The sequence below is a fragment of the Cervus canadensis genome, chromosome 30 (genome assembly GCF_019320065.1).
Source record: "Cervus canadensis isolate Bull #8, Minnesota chromosome 30, ASM1932006v1, whole genome shotgun sequence".
Taxonomy (NCBI): domain Eukaryota; kingdom Metazoa; phylum Chordata; class Mammalia; order Artiodactyla; family Cervidae; genus Cervus; species Cervus canadensis.
The window spans coordinates 6,474,305-6,492,163 of NC_057415.1; the positions used below are offsets into that span (position 1 = coordinate 6,474,305).

General features: G+C 40.9%; 2 protein-coding genes across 2 annotated transcripts in view; one reads left to right on the forward strand and one right to left on the reverse strand.

Moving 5' to 3' along the window:
• Nucleotides 1-10,319, reverse strand: part of KCTD9 (potassium channel tetramerization domain containing 9) — an 83,138-nt gene extending 72,819 nt beyond the window's left edge. The window contains exons 1-2 of the mRNA XM_043453278.1: nucleotides 10,143-10,319; nucleotides 465-586 (exon numbers count right to left, since the gene is read on the reverse strand). Of these exons, the coding sequence (XP_043309213.1) occupies nucleotides 465-586; nucleotides 10,143-10,190 (170 nt within the window). The 5' untranslated portion in view covers nucleotides 10,191-10,319. The remainder of the gene's footprint in view (nucleotides 1-464; nucleotides 587-10,142) is intronic.
• A 610-nt stretch (nucleotides 10,320-10,929) lies between these two features.
• The window catches only part of CDCA2 (cell division cycle associated 2), a 41,245-nt gene continuing 34,315 nt past the window's right edge, over nucleotides 10,930-17,859 (forward strand). Inside the window, exons 1-4 of the mRNA XM_043453614.1 lie at nucleotides 10,930-11,387; nucleotides 12,248-12,311; nucleotides 12,406-12,579; nucleotides 13,823-13,968. Of these exons, the coding sequence (XP_043309549.1) occupies nucleotides 12,248-12,311; nucleotides 12,406-12,579; nucleotides 13,823-13,968 (384 nt within the window). The 5' untranslated portion in view covers nucleotides 10,930-11,387. The remainder of the gene's footprint in view (nucleotides 11,388-12,247; nucleotides 12,312-12,405; nucleotides 12,580-13,822; nucleotides 13,969-17,859) is intronic.

Here is a 17,859-nt window from a genome sequence, read left to right on the forward strand (position 1 = left end):
CAACCAAAACCACTATCATGGTGGATCATGGGTAAGTTAACTATAGTTAACATTCTATCTTACTTTTGGCAAGTTTTCCCCAGAGTGGCTCTCCGTGACGCTTATAAAATTCAAAAGAGTTCTTTGGAAATGAATTGAACAATAAGCAGTACCACATAAAAGAGAGCAATTAAATTTCTAACAGTAAGAATTCATGTCTTATTAGATCCATTTCTAGTAATATAAAGAAGTCCTCACAAGCATACATGGACTCTGCAGAAAGACTATGAGTATACTGGAATGTACTCAGGGTTTTCTAGCTGATCAATGTACCAAATTATTTAAATTCCAAACAGTAAATTCCAGTCAATCATTTGCCAAAATCCTGTATTCTTAATAGGGATTAACTACCACTCAAGGGGGATAGCATAGCACCAAGAAGCTGAGGGTACACTGTAGACAGCTAATAAAAAGGTGAAGGTTACCTGATCAAAGCAATATCATCAATCAGTCCACCTTTGCCATTATACACACTGGTGGCTTTTATGCCGAGTTTATTGCTGGCCACAGAAAGCAAATCAGATAAAGTTCCATATACAGCGACCACCTGTAAACACACCAGATTAATTTGAACAACTTACATAATCAATTTTGTCACTTCCAAATTACAAACCACCACACTATAAGCAAATTTAAAAAAAAATCAGATCACATAAAAAGATTTTGAGAGATCCTTAACACATTATTGACCTGAGATGTATTAATGCTGCATGTAACGTGTTTGCGTGTCCGCACACATGCTCAGTCATATCCAACTCTCTGCGATTCCGTGGACTGTAACCCGCCAGGCTCCTCTGTCCATGGGATTTCCCAGGCAAGAATACTGGAATGTGCTGCCGTTTCCTTTTCCATGGGATCTTCCCGACCCAGGGATCAAACCCTGCATTGACAGGCACTCCACCTGGGAAGTCTGCCTCAGGGGTTAGTTTCTGCAAAATTCCCCTGGTCAATAATGTGTTAACAGTGTCTCTCTTCTTTTGATGACTCAAATATTTACTTAGTGCCACAATACTGTTGAAATCCAGAACTAGAGAAATCAGCTCTAACTAAAACCAAACTACTGATACAATCTTACAGTACGTTAAACAGTGCTCCAGTTCTGATCTAAGAGACCCACACTTGAATTTAGATTCTGCCATTTCCTAGCTGTCAGCTCAAAACAAATTTATTTGACCTCTTCATGCTTCTGTGGCTTTAAGGAGAAATGAATAGTGCACCTGCATCAGAAGGTCGTCAGGAGAATGAAATGAATTAATGCATGATCAGAGCTTCGCAAAGTGCCTGGGACTTAAGTCTTTATGTTGTTGCTTTTACATGACTTCTTTGTTAAAGGAATGATTTATAAAAAAAAAAAAAACTTTACTGCTTATTAAAACATTTACCGTATCAAGTATCTTATAAACAGTTAACAACTTCTCACTTCATTTAACTTCAATAACTATATTATTTTATAAAAGCCAGATTTGGGCTAAATACAGCACAGGGCTGGGTTACGATGAATTGCTCCATGCTCCTTTAAACCAGGCAGCCTGATACTTGTGCAACATACATGCAACTGCTCGTGTAAGAGGTTCAGACTATTCACATGGAGTGAATTTTTGGCTCTGGTCCTAACTGTAACCATATGCTTCCAGTGGCTTTGTTGTATAGTTGTACCACTATCAGATCTCTGAAAATTATGAATAAAAAGTAGGCGAGGAGCTGAACCTGAAGCATGACCTGAAACTGACTTCCCATAAAATATTGGATAAAGGTGTCATGTGAAATGCGGACCACAGCTGGTCATTTGTTCACTGGTCACTGGAGTATAGTAGACTGAATTTTTCGTTAAGTAAATGAATAATGGAGCATGGAGGGGGTTACCTGCCAGTATAGGAGTGCCCAATCTCTCAACAGCATAGTAGAGATTCCAACTGTTTTATTTTGGATCATAACCTATCAGAACTGTTGCAAGTTGGGGCACTTAGGTAAGGGCTGTAGGCAAACAGTTTAAAGGGAACTAGGTGGATTATTAAAAATAATGTACAATCCAAGTGCTCATAAACACAAGGATAAACAAAACGTGGTATATTCATACAATGGAATATCATTCAGCTATAAAAAGGAATATAATCTGATACATGCTACAACATAGATGAATCTTGAAAACATTACTCTAAGTGAAATAAACCAGACCGAAAAAAAAAAAAAAAAAAAAGGACTAATATCACATGATTCCACTTATTCGAGGTACTTAGAACAGGCAAATTCAGAGATAGAAAGCAAAACAAAGATGACCTGAGCAGACGGGGGAATGGAGAGTTACTGCTTAACGGGTACCATAGACCCTGTTTGGGATGATGCAAAAGTCTTGGAAATAAAAAGTGGTCGAGTCATATACATTGTGAATATACTTAACGCTGATGAGACGTGTTCTCAAAATGGCTCAAATGGTACTTTTATGTTATGTATATTTTACCACGATAAATAATCATGCAAAGCACTTGGCACTGTCTTTTGTACACTGCAGACCTGCCATGAATGACTGTAGCCTGAAGAAAATGTGTCCCTTCTGTTTCATATCCTTTTCCACCTTTGCAGCAGAGCCTGGAATTCTGTCATTTCAGGCTCAGAGTTCCAGAGGAGAAAGATCTAGAATATTCTTAGTATAATAACTATAACAAGAATGCTGATGTTGGAAAGGATTTTCCTACTCTCCCCTAGCAGTTCCCAGGCTGTAAAAGTTGTTCTGAATTTGCTTTGGTTGGTCTCTTGGTTCTCTGCTTCTTGTGTATCTTCACATGGCTTTATTTTGCTTGACATTATCCCCTCCTTGCCCTAAGATCAACTTTCTCCACCCCATTTCTTTTTACTTCTCTCCCTCAAGTAACATAAAATGATGAAAATTTAATGTATCTCTCTATATTATGCTCCTGAATTTAAATAGTAGAGCATACCATTTTATACAACTTTTTTTTTTCAAAACTACAAATTAAATTGTTTTCTACTTCCATATGATTGACTTGATTTTTTCTGTGGGTCAGCTGTTTCCTCATGAAAATAAAGGGCACCTACGTTTGAAAGCCATGCTGTCAAACTTGGAAGTAACTAGCTATGAGAGGCTATTAAAATTTTTTTAAGTTAGTTATTAAAGATCTCGCTTTTTTTTTTAATGTAAGCATTTATCACTACTAACTTCTCTCTTAGAACTGCTTTTGCTGCACCTGATACATTTTGGGATATTGTATTTCCTCCTTACCATAATAAAGAAAATAATCAGGCATAATAATCTTTTATTTTCCATGGCGTTTCCCAGGCAAAGATACTACAGTGGGTTTCCATTTCCTTCACCAGAGGCTATTTAATTTTATTACAACTAATTACAATAGAAGTCAGTTCATCAGTTACATCAGCCATATTTCAAGTGATCAGCAGCCACATTGGCTGGTGGTTACCATATTGAACAGCACGGATATGGGAGTTTTCCTTCATCGCAGAAGTTCTTTGAATACCACTGTTTCAAAGAGCAGAATAAAGTGGAGAACAAAGAAACAACTATATTAATTGTTAGGCTTGACTATGTCATAGCGACCCACAGTGGGGTTGCAACCCAACTCTACTAACAAAGTGTTGAGTCCAACTTAAATCCTGTTTTTTTGTAGAGAAGGTGGAGTAGTTGCCATGTTTCATTTCCCACTGAAGTAAAATTTCATTATAAGGTAAAAATAAGGTTAAAAAAAGCCACACACCACACAGTTTGGCAATTTCAGGGCAATCAAAGTACAACAGGTGTTTTTTTGTAGGCTGTAGAACTTCTAATGGGCACATTCTAGACACAAATTGAGTTTGCCTTTGTTTTATGACATAAATAAGCCCTAACACAGTACTGAACACAATTTATCATTTGACCAAATATTTTCTAACCTGACTTCCTATCTAGGCTGTAAAGTTTTAATAAAAATTTAATTTGTAAAAAGTCATTATTTGTTCTGTGAATTTAGGTAATCAACAAGCCCGTGTAATTGTTGCTCCTTCAGAGCAGCACTGAAGAAGTACCTCCCCATACAACCCACATCTCTTGACACCCTCAAAAAAAAAACACACACAAAAAAACAACTGCAGCCAGTTTAACAAGAAGGATCCTCTTAAGTGTCATGGTATGTATCTGGTTCATAATAGGACTCTGATAAATGTTTCCTGAATGTCAGATGAAATTTTCATTGCTTTCAGAGTGCTGAATGAGGACGCATCTTTTTGTGTGAGTCAATTATATTTAAGTCTTTTCCACTGACATTAGGTAACAAGCAAAGTACACAGCAGAAATGCAATTCTAAAGTAATGTTCATAGAGTTCATGTAACTATGGAAAGTGGCCATCTTTGGATAGTAGAATTAAGGTTCGCTTATCTCGTGAGACTTCTTGTACTCCAGACTTGTTACAATGAACATCTGTTATTTATGCAATAAGAGAAAAAAGTTATAACTTACAGTTTCCATAGCTCTAGATACTAGATTTACAAATAAGAATTATTTTAGCAATTGACAAGTAATCTGGTAATGGACAATGTTTTTTCAATGAGATCACCAAAGGGCCATCGATGAGAGAAAATAGCACTGAAATTACTGCAAAAATCTTATGGTACTGAATATTTAAAATTTTCCTTTAAGTTGGGCCAATATACTCGTTTTTCATTTGAAAGGCAATTGTGGCATTTGTTTTCAACAAAATTGCTTTAGTTGACTCTCTTGAGTATACTAACAAATAACTCACAAATAAGACTGCAGACATAATACTTAAAATCTTTTATATAAACCAATCAGAATATCAGATTTTAAAATAGGATACAATTTTTACAATGTGATACACCTGGAAAAGATTTTAAGTTGGTGAGATTCAAACAGGCTACATATGTACCTCTCATTACATATCAACACTGTTGAGAAAAGGTGACGTTGGAAAGCTTATATGTCATGGATATGAATTCTGTTACTTACTAAGCTTATTACTCCAGTCCTCAGAGGGGCCAAGAGTCTATAAAATGTTCATGCTTACAATGGCTATCTGTTTCATGTGTGTTATACTTCCTAGTATGGACTTCAAGTTTTCATGTCACTGTGATTACCCATTTTAATAACCTAGGCACTATACTTGGAATGGAAACATTCTCTGGAGAAAGTTGAAAAGTATATCTACTAAACTTTATGGCCACTAGATTATATTAGTGTTTAACTTAATTCTTTCTTAAGTTCAGATCCCATTACAAGTGAAAACTATCCACCAACTAGGAAAGTAAAAAATGCCTACCAGGACATATCAGTTTAATGAAGTTTAATTTACCTTTAAGCACTGTTCTCAAATCATAACCTATGTTATTCAAATTTAAAAAGTAAAACCTATATTTAAAACGTGTTTTTCTTATATGCCCACAGTACCTATTACATAATATATAATCAATAAATACTTACTGGATTTATGCAGATCAATTTACCCAACTGGCCCACCAATCACAATAACTTAATGTAGAATAAAGTTATCTACACTTTCCGCTTCTTACATTTTTAAAAATTAAAATTATTTTATTCCTAAAAATGATGACTCTCCCTCAGGAAGACAAACATTAAAATATTCCAAATTTTTAAAGTCTGACCACAGCAAGTGTTGAAGAGAATATGGATTAACAAGGGGATTTATGCCATGTTCATGGGATATAAATTATTGCAATGACTTTGAAAAACTTGGCGTTCTTAAAAAAACTGATGGTGAAGGTGAAGTCGCTCAGTTGTGTCCGACTCTGCGACCCCACAGACTGTAGCCAACCAGGCTCTTCCATCCATGGGATTTTCCAGGCAAGAGTACTGGAGTGGGTTGCCATTTCCTTCTCCAAAAACTAAACATTCACAAAAAACTAACATCCAATAATTACAACCCTAGAGCAGTGGTTCTCGAAAGTGAGCTCTCTAGACCAACAGCGTTAGGACCATGGAGGGGTAGATCAAAAATTAAACTCCCAGCCTTACCTCAGACCCCGGGAATTCACAGCTCTGGGGGTGGTGTGTGCTCTGTGACCCAGGGTTCGACTCTGTGCAACCCATGGATTATAACCTGCCAGGCTCCTCTGTCCATGGAGCTTTCCAGGCAAGAATACTGGAGTGGGTTGCCATTTCCTCCTCCAGATGATCTTCCCAACCCAGGGATGAAACCTGCATCTCGAGTCTCCTATATTAGCAGGCGTATTGTTTACCGCTGAGCCACCTGGGAAGCCCCTGGGGGTGGGGCCTAGCAATAGTCGATCAGTTTCTCCAGATGATTCCAATGCATGCTAAAGTGTGCAAACCATCCCCCTAGAAAGACGCTTGCACATGTGCACCAGGCCATGCCAGACTATTCATAGCAGGACTATCAATTTCATAACAAAGTATAAAGGAAATAAACACCCCAACTGTCCACTGACAGGAAAATGGGCAAATTGTGATAGTATTTGTGTATAATTTGCATAATTATTATAAAGGAGTGAAAATGACTAAAGTATCACTATGTGGCACAATATGGATGAAATCTCAGAAATGTATTCAATGAAGAACTCAAGTCCAGAAAGCAAGTTTCTTATTATTTCGATTTCAATATGCAGAAGCTTTACATAGAGTTTTCACCTTTCTTCAACTTAATACAACAAATTCAACTCTGGATACTTACCAACAACATATTTCTGACTTAATTCTAAAGCCAGATTTAAACAGGTCCTGGGCCAAGATTGTAAACATCGGTACAGAATTAAGATTTAATTCACATCCCACTATGGCTGCAGTGCCTGGCATGGTACTTCATATGAGAGTACTCAGGCACTGCTGATTTAATGAATGAATACGGTATACAAAAAGCCTGGTTGAATATTCTGAAATAAGAAAAAGCAATTTAAGTCCACAACACTCAGAAACATGGAACTGACATCAGGTAGCTCAGAAGCCACTCAACTGCATCCTCATTTTAAATTCCTTGATGCCAACTGTTACAGACAATAGTAAAAGAGAACGGGAATTCTGAGGCATGTGGAGAAAGGATGAAAGATTCAAACCTGACTCTGGCAGCAACTTAAAAAAATGAAAATTTAAAGAGTCCAATTTTTTAGAAATATGGCCTTCAAGTTCTCTTGACTAGGCACCCATCCATGAAACACTTGGGGGATGTACTCAAACATCCATGTATTCATTTACTTATTTATAAAGTATACACCACTGTCAGGAAAAATATAATTTCCCAAATGAGAAAAGGACTTTTATTGACTTAAAACAATGAGTCAACCAGTAAAAATCCCTTAAATATATATCATTAAATTTAGTGAACTGCCAAATATAAGATTGACTTTAAACATTAAAAGAAAAAAAGTCTAAAGCGATCTTTGTGTGCTGGAAAATATTTTTAAGTATCTTGCTAATTGGGATGATCTCATCCTATCATTGGCTACTATTTCAAAGAACAATATACATTCAGGGCCAGCTGACCCACTCAAGGGACTAAAAGCACCTGTGTGCAATCTGTGTCCTTCCAGATTGGCAAAATCAAGTCTTGATGTAATTTTGTATCTTTAAGTAAAAAACAAAACAAAACCTAAAAGGTGTACTATTTTTTCTTAAAGTACTGGATCCTCTTGGACGCCCTGTGAGGTAGACAATCTCACTTGGGAAAGCATCACTTTAAAGAAGGCACAACGCACCCCTCCCCCCAACCTGTCTTCAACATCAAAACATTCAATAGTTATACTTCTGTTTACTCAACATACACAAAAGTCAAAAGTTGTGCTGAGCACATGTTGTCTTCTCCAGTGACCAAAAAATGCAGAGTTGGATACGACTCTGCCTTTCCAACCCCAAGCTTCACCACCCAGTGTTGGCAACTGCTCAACACACTTTAAAGGAGGGAAACATGTGGGAAAAAAACAGGCATTACTCTTAGGGCCAGGTAACAAAAACAGAAGCTAGGTAAGTAAGGAGATAATGAAAGTGACACAGATATTCCAACTGGTGGACAAGAGACCAAACTGTTTATCTGGCAATAGTGCTTTTTCAGTTTCATGAAAATCAAGTGGAGATTATGCCAACCCTGACTAAGTACAGTCACTTCATCTATACAAAAATGCAGGCTGTTATGTATTATTCTGCTCTCTTTGGTCAAATAAGAGTAATTTTTTAAAATCAGTGGTAGTATTTTTTTTAATCAATTTAAGGGGAGGGGAGGAAACACTGAAAACTTTGGCACAGAATATGTTTTTCAGTTAAGCAGTAAAGATTATCATGTGACTTAAATTTTTTTGGTTGATTCACACTGTCTGTGGGATCTTAATTCCCTGATCAGGGACTGAACCTGCACCCTCGGCTGTGAAAGCACAGAATTCTATAACCACTGGACCACGAGGGAAGCCCCTGACTTATTTTCAATATTGAATCATATTAGTCTTTTCCAATTTGGGTTTTTATAATGTTTGCAACAAACATTTAACTATTTGAGAAGTTTTTTTCCAACTTTCTGAGATTCTCTAGAAAAATATTTAAGTAAACTAATATTTAAATCCAAAAAGCTAACCTAGTCAAAAGTACGTTTAAAAAAAAAAAAAAAACCACCTTAATAAAAATATGGCAAGATTAAGCCAGCCAATTTTTGACAAGAATAAAATTCAGTAGTTTCAGAAGTAGTTAAAAATTTATGGCTGGGTCTAAACATCTTGTCTTCCATGAAATAACAAAGCAGAGATGTTGAAGAAAAGGGTCAGTCCCAGGCCTGTTTTTGAGAACGAACTACAATTTTAACTTTGGATATACTAAATCTTTCTTCCAGTAACAACATATGTTTTGGGTTATGAGTAGTAGTTATCAACAGACAAAACAGGTACAGAAAAATTAATAGTCAGAAATAAAGTGAATGTTGTGAAGAATTTATGAAAACTCAATTACTTGAATTTATGCTACTTCTCTTTTAATGAGTATTAAATCTCGAAAACCAGAAGAACACGATAATTGCAGTCAAAAAACTACAGTGTGGTTCAAATCTTTAGAGCACTTTCACTCAAAACTGCAGAGTAGTTGGAAAGCCATTTTTTTATACCGTGGCACAATTGCGCTATTTAAAAATTTACAGTGTGTGCAAAACATGCGGAAAACCTGCTGGCAGATAAGACAGGGAGCCCAATCTACCTCAACTCCGACTCTAATGCTTAGTAATTTCTAGATGTCATTTAGCCACACCATAAATGTCTGCCTTGAACGGTCAAATTTTCCAAAGACGCCGAACAACTTTCCTGGGTGGGGCAAGGGGCTGAGAAGGAACAGGATACATTTTGGCTTGCTCCAACGATGGAAAAATATTCAGCACCACACCCTCAACAAAGGCCTAACACAGCAAAGAGTAATGTCCCATCCATCCACTTCGGTCTATTGTCCCAGTCCTCTAAGAAACTAAAATAGTGCGAAATATTAATAAAGCGAGTACAGAAGTTTTGGCGGCGGTGGTGCTGTGGGCTCCTAAAAGTGTGTGTGTGGGTGGGGGGGTGACCATCAAGAAAATGTCAGCATTATTTCATCCCTCTATTCGACTTAGGCTGAGAGGACATTTTACTTAGCCACTGATAGAAAGTTTTAATTGTTTTCACCTGATCACCCTTAAATGCTTTAGTTGTTAACCAGCACTTTCTGGAGCGGACCATTACTCAGCACGAAGGTGGGAACCAGCGCCTTCTGCAGCCAGGGGCGGGGGGCAGCAGGGTCTTGGCGGAGGTGGGAAGCGGAATTTGAGCATCAGGTGACAGCGACCGTGCCCACGCCCTCCGAGTCCTCTGTACTCCAGGACCCACACCTGGGCTTGAGAACGATTGAGCACAAACTGACCTGCGCCGGTCCCCAGAGCAGCTGTGGAGTCCAAGGTCAGGCGCGGGCTAGGGATCCCGGGGCTGGGGAGGAGGCCTCTGGGACCCAAGGTCGGCCTCCTCCCGGACGCCCCCCGCCCCGGCGCACGCCCACCTCCCCGCTTCCAGTGCCTCTCCCCAACTTCAGCCCTCTGCCCCGCGAGCCCGCTCCGCACTCCGCTGCCCTCGCCCCCCGCAGCGCGGCCGCCTCGCCTCCTCCCGACCCCCTTACCTTTCCATTTTTGGGGCTGCCGTTAAGGAACAGGGTCACCCGCCTCATCGCGTTGCCCCCGCCGGATCCTGAGTGAGTCGCCACCCTCCCACCTGTCTCTCCTCCCACCTTCTTCTTCTCCCGCCCTTCCCCTCCCTCCACCCACTCGGACTCTCCTCCCTTCGCCACCTTCCTTCCTTCACTGACACACACACACACACAAGCACGCACACTCCGTCCCACACCCCAAGGTTGGCCGGTCCTCCTTCCCACCCCGCCCCTGGGCTCTTCAGTCAGTCTGGGGCCCTTCCCCCACCTCTTCCAGACTGACTCTAAGCTCCGCCAATCATCCGGCGGCGCAGGGCAGCACTCAACCAATCATCCGCCTGCACTGGGTGGGCTCTTACTAACCCAGCCCAGGTGGAAGGAGGGAAGAGAGGCTGCGGTCTAGCCGACAGGGAAGGATTATCAGCCAATCAGAGCTCAACCTGGAGCCGAACGGCGGCTCAAAGCATTACTGAGCAGGCGCAAAGCCAACACCAGGTAGGGAGAATCTGCATACGAAGGCGGGGCTTGAGAGAAGGAGGTGGAGCGCTGGAAGTGATCCATAACCAGTCAGAGCCTCCCAACTTTAACACCTCCCCCTCGCCCAACCCACAGAGGAAACGGCTGAGTCTGGGGCTCGCTGATTGGGTAAGAGCCGGTCCGCTTTTCTGTCCTGATTGGTCCAAGGATTCTTTTCGAAGTTTGCAGCATCCAATCGAAAGGCGGGAACGGAGCTAAAATCTAACCGAAGGGATCTTCCGCGAGGCTCTCACAGAAAGTAGTCCCTGCGGACAGAGGTCAACAGCTGGTCTCTTTGGTCAGTGTGTTACCGGCAGCTAGTGGTGGTGTCTCTTCGAGCCCACGAAGCCACTCTTGTTCCTGGGACGGCGATGTAGAGGCCTGGCAGGGTTCGGGGTGCGCGCGCACACGTGCAGGTGGCGGCGGCGTAGAGATTCGCAAAGTAACGCCGGAACGCCGAGGAGGCGGGGCCGGCGATTTGAATCGGGCGGCGGTCCGAGCCCTCGCGGAAGGAAGGCTGTAAGGGACTCCGGCCGCAGGTTGGCGTGTTGGTGGCGGGGGATCTGGGAGCCCCCAGCTGATGGCTTGGCGGCCGATAGTTGTTTTCTCGAGCGAATGCTTCAGGACCAAAGAGCCGAGATCTAGAAGGCACGGCAGTCCCAATATTCATCGGAGTAGCGTTCGAAATAAACCCTACGAGAGGTAAGGCAGGTGATCTGGTTGGGATTTTAGAGAGTAGTGCAGATTCAGGGCTTCCCTGGTAGCTCAGACGGTAAAGAATTCGCCCGCAATGCGGAAGACCTGGGTTCGATCCCTGGGTTGGGAAGATCCCCGGGAGAAGGGAATGGCAACCCATTACAGTATTCTTGCCTGGATAGTCCCATGGACAGAGGAGCCTGGCTGTCTACGGTCCATGGGGTCGCAGAGTCGGACACGACTAAGCGCAGCACCGTGCCACAGAGCTGTTTGTTCGGGGTGTTTTCCCAGCAGTGTGTTCCACTGGATCTCCCGCGTGCTTTTTAATATGCAAACTCCTGAGGTCTGGGCAGACCTCCTGAATTAGAATTTTGGGGAGTCTGCAAAAGGTGCGTCTCTAACAGAGTGCCCAGATGAGTCCGATGTTCCCTAAGGTTGAAAATCCTTGGCTTATGGGGTGTGCTTCGTTTCATCCCGAAGAGCAGTCTCCTCCACTCCTCTTTAATTTGAGGTCCTAAAGTAGTCTTTTGACACCTGTTTTCGTGCCAGTGTAGATTGTGTTGGGCTTCCCTGGTAAAGAATCCGGCTGTCAGCGTAGGAGCTGTCTGGTTCAGTTCGTGGGTCGGGAAGATTCCCTGGAGAAGGAAATGGCAACCCACTCCAGTATTCTTGCCTGGAATATCCCATGGAAAGAGGAGCCTGGCCGGCTACAGTCCATGGGGACACAAAAGAGTCGAACACGACTTGGCGAACTAAACAGCAAGAACATGGATTGTATTAGAATTCAGTCTTGAAAGAGAATCTCAATCAAATCACATAAATCTTGGAGGTGGGTTATTTTTCTTTTTTCTCCTCTCTCTCTTTAGATGGATACTTGTTTACAAGACAGTGAGCCCCTTCAAACCAAGGAGTCTTCTATTAATAACAGTGGTATGTAGAGCCCTGTTGTCTCTTTGTGAAATTTAAGGTTTAAATATTTATCTTCTAATGATGTTTAATTTCTACCACATGTTGTCTGTTTCAGGAAACACCCCTTTCATTTTGGGAAATGGGAAGCTTGTAACTCCCCACAAGCAGGGAGCTGAAATGACTCCTAATGATTGCACATCAGAGACTTTTAAATCACCTTTGAACTTTTCCACAGTAACTGTGGAGCAATTGGGAATTACACCTGAAAGCTTTGTAAATAACTCTTCAGGTAAGAACTGTTGTCCCTTTGTTGCAGTGCTTTTAAAAGTTTAAAAATTAAACTCCATACTGTTCACCTACCCCATCTAGCTTAGTATGTTATGCATCTAAATTGATTGGCTCTCAAACTTGCTAGATCAGGGTCCCAAGGGCACCAAGATGATGTTGTTCCTGAGTCAGAGCTATGCTCCATATTTAAACTGGAGAAGGATATGTGTGCAAATTGCTCTTTGACCCAACACATGGAATACAGGATGGTGTATGCCCTAAATAGTAATACATTTGACAGTCATGTATAGCAAAAATGAGAGAAAGTTGAAGGGCAACTAAGAAAATAAGAAATTGAAAGAGTAGAGTATGGCTTTTCAAACTTAGAAACAGAAAATTGACCCGGGCTAATCTCCCTTACAGAGTAGAAATAAAATTCACTTTTGAAGTCTGTTCTTGCTGGAGAAGAAAGAAATAATAGGAGAGGAATTAGAACAGCATTTAGACCTGGAGGAAAATGTGTAGAAAGCCAAAGGGCACTAACTTAATAACACATGATGGAGACAAGACCATAGTGGCAAACCAGCCTGTGCTCCCTTCCCAAGAACATCCCACTTGGCACTTCCCTGGTGGTCCAGTGGTTAAGACTCCAAGCTCCCAATGCAGGGGGCCAAGGTTGGATCTCTGATCTGGAAACTAGATCCTGCATGCCACAACTTTAAAAAAAAAACAAAAAAAACACGTTTAGACCTTTGGAAAGCTAGACTTATTTTGTGTGTTTAGGTGTGCAGCTGGAATTCAGGGTAATGTGCTGAAGGTAGACAAATATCGAGGAGAAACAAATCGTCTTGAGATAGCAGAACTTGAAAGTACGTGCCAAGGGGTAGGGCATCCTTGGAGATTAGACTAATTCAGAAAAAGGGAAATTCTTAGTCCAAAGCACGCCATTACCAATCCTGTGCAGGAAATATGAAACAAAATATGAGACGTGTTAATTCAAATGTGTTACACAACTATTTGATAAACGCTTTCTATATTCTGGGCACAGCTCCAGGGCATGGAATAAATCAGTAATCAAAACAAAGGTCCCTACCCAAAAACTGATGATGTGTGAACAGTCTTCCTTACAGTTTTCCATGTAGATTTCTGTACCACTTTTTTCCCATGTTCTCTCTCAGGCTAGTGGGTCATGGGGGTATTCAGGGCAGGATTACTGATGATTGCCTTTTGTTTTATTCCAACTTAAAAGAGAGTTTTCATTACAGGAAAGTCATCACCCTACCTTAAAAAATCCAGACGGCGCTCTACAATTGGTCTGCGGGGCCTTCCTGAAACAAATCATCTAATTCGTTTCGTTGCTGAGCAGCGGAGTTTAACGAATGCTTCTTTGACCCAGACTTCCCCTTTTCAGGTATGGTGTTCTTCTAAGTTCCATCATGAATTCTTCTAGGAGGATGTTTTGCTTGTTTAGAAAGCTTTTGTACAGGGTTGGAGCTCTGCAGTGCACCTCATCTGTTTTGAATCGGGAGAGAGAACATCTTCTTTGTGTCTTTCAGAGATTTTGACCTTAGCAGAAATGTTGATGTTGAGCATGTATCTAGTAAGAGTTATGAGATGCTGTATGGAAACGGTGTTCTGGAAGTTCTTTCTATTTTACTTCGCAAATTGTTGTCTAGTTCCTGTCTGTTTTTGTGTAATGAGGTGAGGCAGTGTTTTTCCAACCTTCTTCTTTTAATGTTTTGTCTGTAAGTGTCTGATAATAACTGCAATGCATTGGTGTGTAGGGACAAGAGTCGTGCCCTGCCCTCCCAATAAAATATATTTGGGATAACTCTGTGGAAAGGAGCTACGTATTTGTCTGTTGATGGGAAAGTATTTAGATGATTTTTCCAGTTTTTATCAGACTAATAAATGCTTCTAAAAAATCAAATAGTAGAAGACTTGTGGTGAAAGACAGTCCCTGACTTGTCCTTCTTTGGCTCTTTTGGTCTTGACCTTCCTATTTTATTTATTTATTTTTTTTAAATTTTTCTATTTTTTTTCCCAATTATTTTTATTAGTTGGAGGCTAATTACTTTACAATATTGTAGTGGTTTTTGCCATACATTGACATGAATCAGCCATGGATTTACATGTGTTCCCCATCCTGAACCCTCCTCCCACCTCCCTCCCCATCCCATCCCTCTGGGTCATCCCAGTGCACCAGCCCCGAGCACTTGTCTCATGCATCCAACCTGGACTGGCGATCTGTTTCACACTTGATAATATACATGTTTTGATGCTGTTCTCTCAGATCATCCCACCCTCGCCTTCTCCCATAGAGTCCGAAAGTCTGTTCTGTACATCTGTGTCTCTTTCTGTCTTGCATATAGGGTTATCGTTACCATCTTTCTAAATTCCATATATATGCGTTCAGTTCAGTTCAGTCGCTCAGTCGTTTCCGACTCTTTGTGATCCCATGAATCACAGCACGCCAGGCCTCCCTGTCCATCACAAACTCCCGGAGTTTACTCAAACTCATATCCATCGAGTCGGTGATGCCATCCAGCCATCTCCTCCTCTGTCGTCCCCTTCTCCTCCTGCCCCCTATCCCTCCCAGCATCAGGGTCTTTTCGAATGAGTCCACTCTTCGCATGAGGTGTGGCCAAAGTATTGGAGTTTCAGCTTCAACATCAGTCCTTCCAATGAACACCCAGGACTTATCTCCTTCAGGATGGACTGGTTGCATCTCCTTGCAGTTTAATATACTGTATTGGTGTTTTTTTTCTAGCTTACTTCACTCTGTATAATGGGCTCCAGTTTTATCCACCTTATCAGAACTGATTCAAATGAATTCTTTTTAATGGCTGAGTAATATTCCATTGTGTATATGTACCACAACTTTCTTATCCATTCGTCTGCTGATGGGCATCTAGGTTGCTTCCGTGCCCTGGCTATTATAAACAGTGCTGCCATGAACATTGGGGTGCACATGTCTCTTTCAGTTCTGGTTTCCTCGGTGTGTATGCTCAGGAGTAGTATTGCTGGGTCATATGGCAGTTCTATTTCCAGTTTTTTAAGGAATCTCCACACTGTTCTCCATAGTGGCTGTACTAGTTTGCATTCCCACCAACAGTGTAAGAGGGTTCCCTTTTCTCCACACCCTCTCCAGCATTTATTGCTTGTAGACTTTTGGATAGAAGCCATTCTGACTGACATGAAATGGTACCTCATTGTGGTTTTGATATGCATTTCTCTGATAATGAGTGATGTTGAGCATCTTTTCATGTGTTTGTTAGCCATCTGTATGTCTTCTTTGGAGAAATGTCTATTTAGATCTTTGGCCCATTTTTTGATTGGGTCATTTTTCTGGAATTGAGCTGCAGGAGTTGCTTGTATATTTTTGAGATTAATCCTTTTTGACCTTCCTATTTTAAAAGGTACTTTTATTGGCACTTCTGTATCTTTCAGTTTTAGACCCTGTGTAGATGGAAGGCTGTTGAGTGCACTGCAAGCCTTCTCAAAAATTATCTGCAGGTTCCTGGGAATCTGAGTCCCATCCAAGAGGTCCATGAGGTCAAAAGTATGTTTTAAAACAGTACTAAGATGTTAATTTGCCCTTTTTTCACTCTATTGATGTTTACATTCATGGTGTAAAAGCTGATAGCACCAAGCAGTCATTTTACCTTCATCACTGTTCAGCATTCACAGGAAATAATAAGTCCAGTTTCACTTAACTTCCTTGATGAAGCAATAAAAAAAATCATCCATTTTAATTTTTCAACCCTGCAATATTATGTGTGATGAAATAGGAAGTGGACACCGCCCACTTTCAAAGTACATGCCAAAGTGTGGTGGATGTTTCCAGAAAAATCGTGGATGTGACTGTCGGCGCTGTGAGTTGAACTAGCTATTATTTTCATGGAGCATCATACTTATATGACAAACAGTCATGGTTAGCCAGACTTGGGAATGTGGCTGGCATTTTCTCAGAAATGAACAGTGAACTTGCCATTTCAAGGAAAGACAGGTATTTCTTCCCAATGAAAAAAATTGAAGTTTTTGAGAGAGAAACAAAATTATGAAAAGCTTGTATTCACCACCACTCTGAACTTACTGGACAACTTCCCAGTGACTGCTTTTCTGATGGATCTGTGAGGCTATTAATGAATGTGATGTTTGGATATTGCATAATAAAAATATGTCAGCATTTGGAAGATATGCACAGCTGAATGAACCAGTATTTTCTGCACGACAAGTGTTTGCAAAATGTACCTTCAAGTTGCAGGATAAGCCCATGGATTCTAACATAACATAATATGAAAAGTTCATTGACCTAACTTGAACTTTTGACTAACTTTTAACTAATTTGAACTTCGTATCTGACATTGCAACTAACCTTTAAGAAATCCTTACTGAATTTTGTGGTGCATTAAAGAAAAATGTCCACAATTCTGAAAAAGTTTTTGAAATAGTCTTGAAAGATACAACCCACATGAATTGAGAGTCTTTGAAGTGCTCAGTCATTTTTTAGAGTGTGAAGACTTCTTGAGAACTGTTAGAGCAGACGGCAGCATGGCCTGTGGGGTTGTATTGCTGGCATTAGATTCTTGGGTTTATTATTAGTTCATTGTGACTTTTGGCAGATTAGTTGACTTCTGTGTCCCAGTTTCCTCATGTATAAAATGGGTTATAATAGTAGCAAGAGTTTTATGAGGATGAATAAATTAATACACATGAAGCACTTACAACTCTGCCTGGAACATGGTATTTGTTGTTGTTTTGGCTGTGCTGCACGCCATGTGAGATTTTAGTTCCCCAACCAGGGATCAAACCTGCAGCCACGACATTGGAAGCATGGAGTCTTAATCACTGGACCACCAGGCAAGTCCCTATGTTTTAGATTTGCTGTCATTGTTTTTATTTCTGTGAAAAATGAGGGTTTTGCTCTCTGACATCTCCTAACCATAACTGTTCCAACACTTTCCCCTTCCTGCCAATACAACCAATTACAATGTTGGTTTAAATAAGGTTCTTGTTTGCATTATCTGTGGTGTGTGTGTGCTTATGTGCATGTGGACACAGTTGTGTCCAACTCTTTGCAACCCCTGGACTGTAGCCCGCCAGGCTCCTCTGTCCATGGGACTCTCCAGGCAAGAATACTAGAGTGGGTTGCCATTTTCTTCAGGAAATCTTCCCAACCCGGGGATTGAACCTGCATCTCCTGCTTTTTTTTTTTTTTTGGTTTAATCTTTTCTCATGTAATCTTGAGAATCCCCACACTCTGACAGAACTGTAAATCTTAGGAGTCCGTCCATTCTTT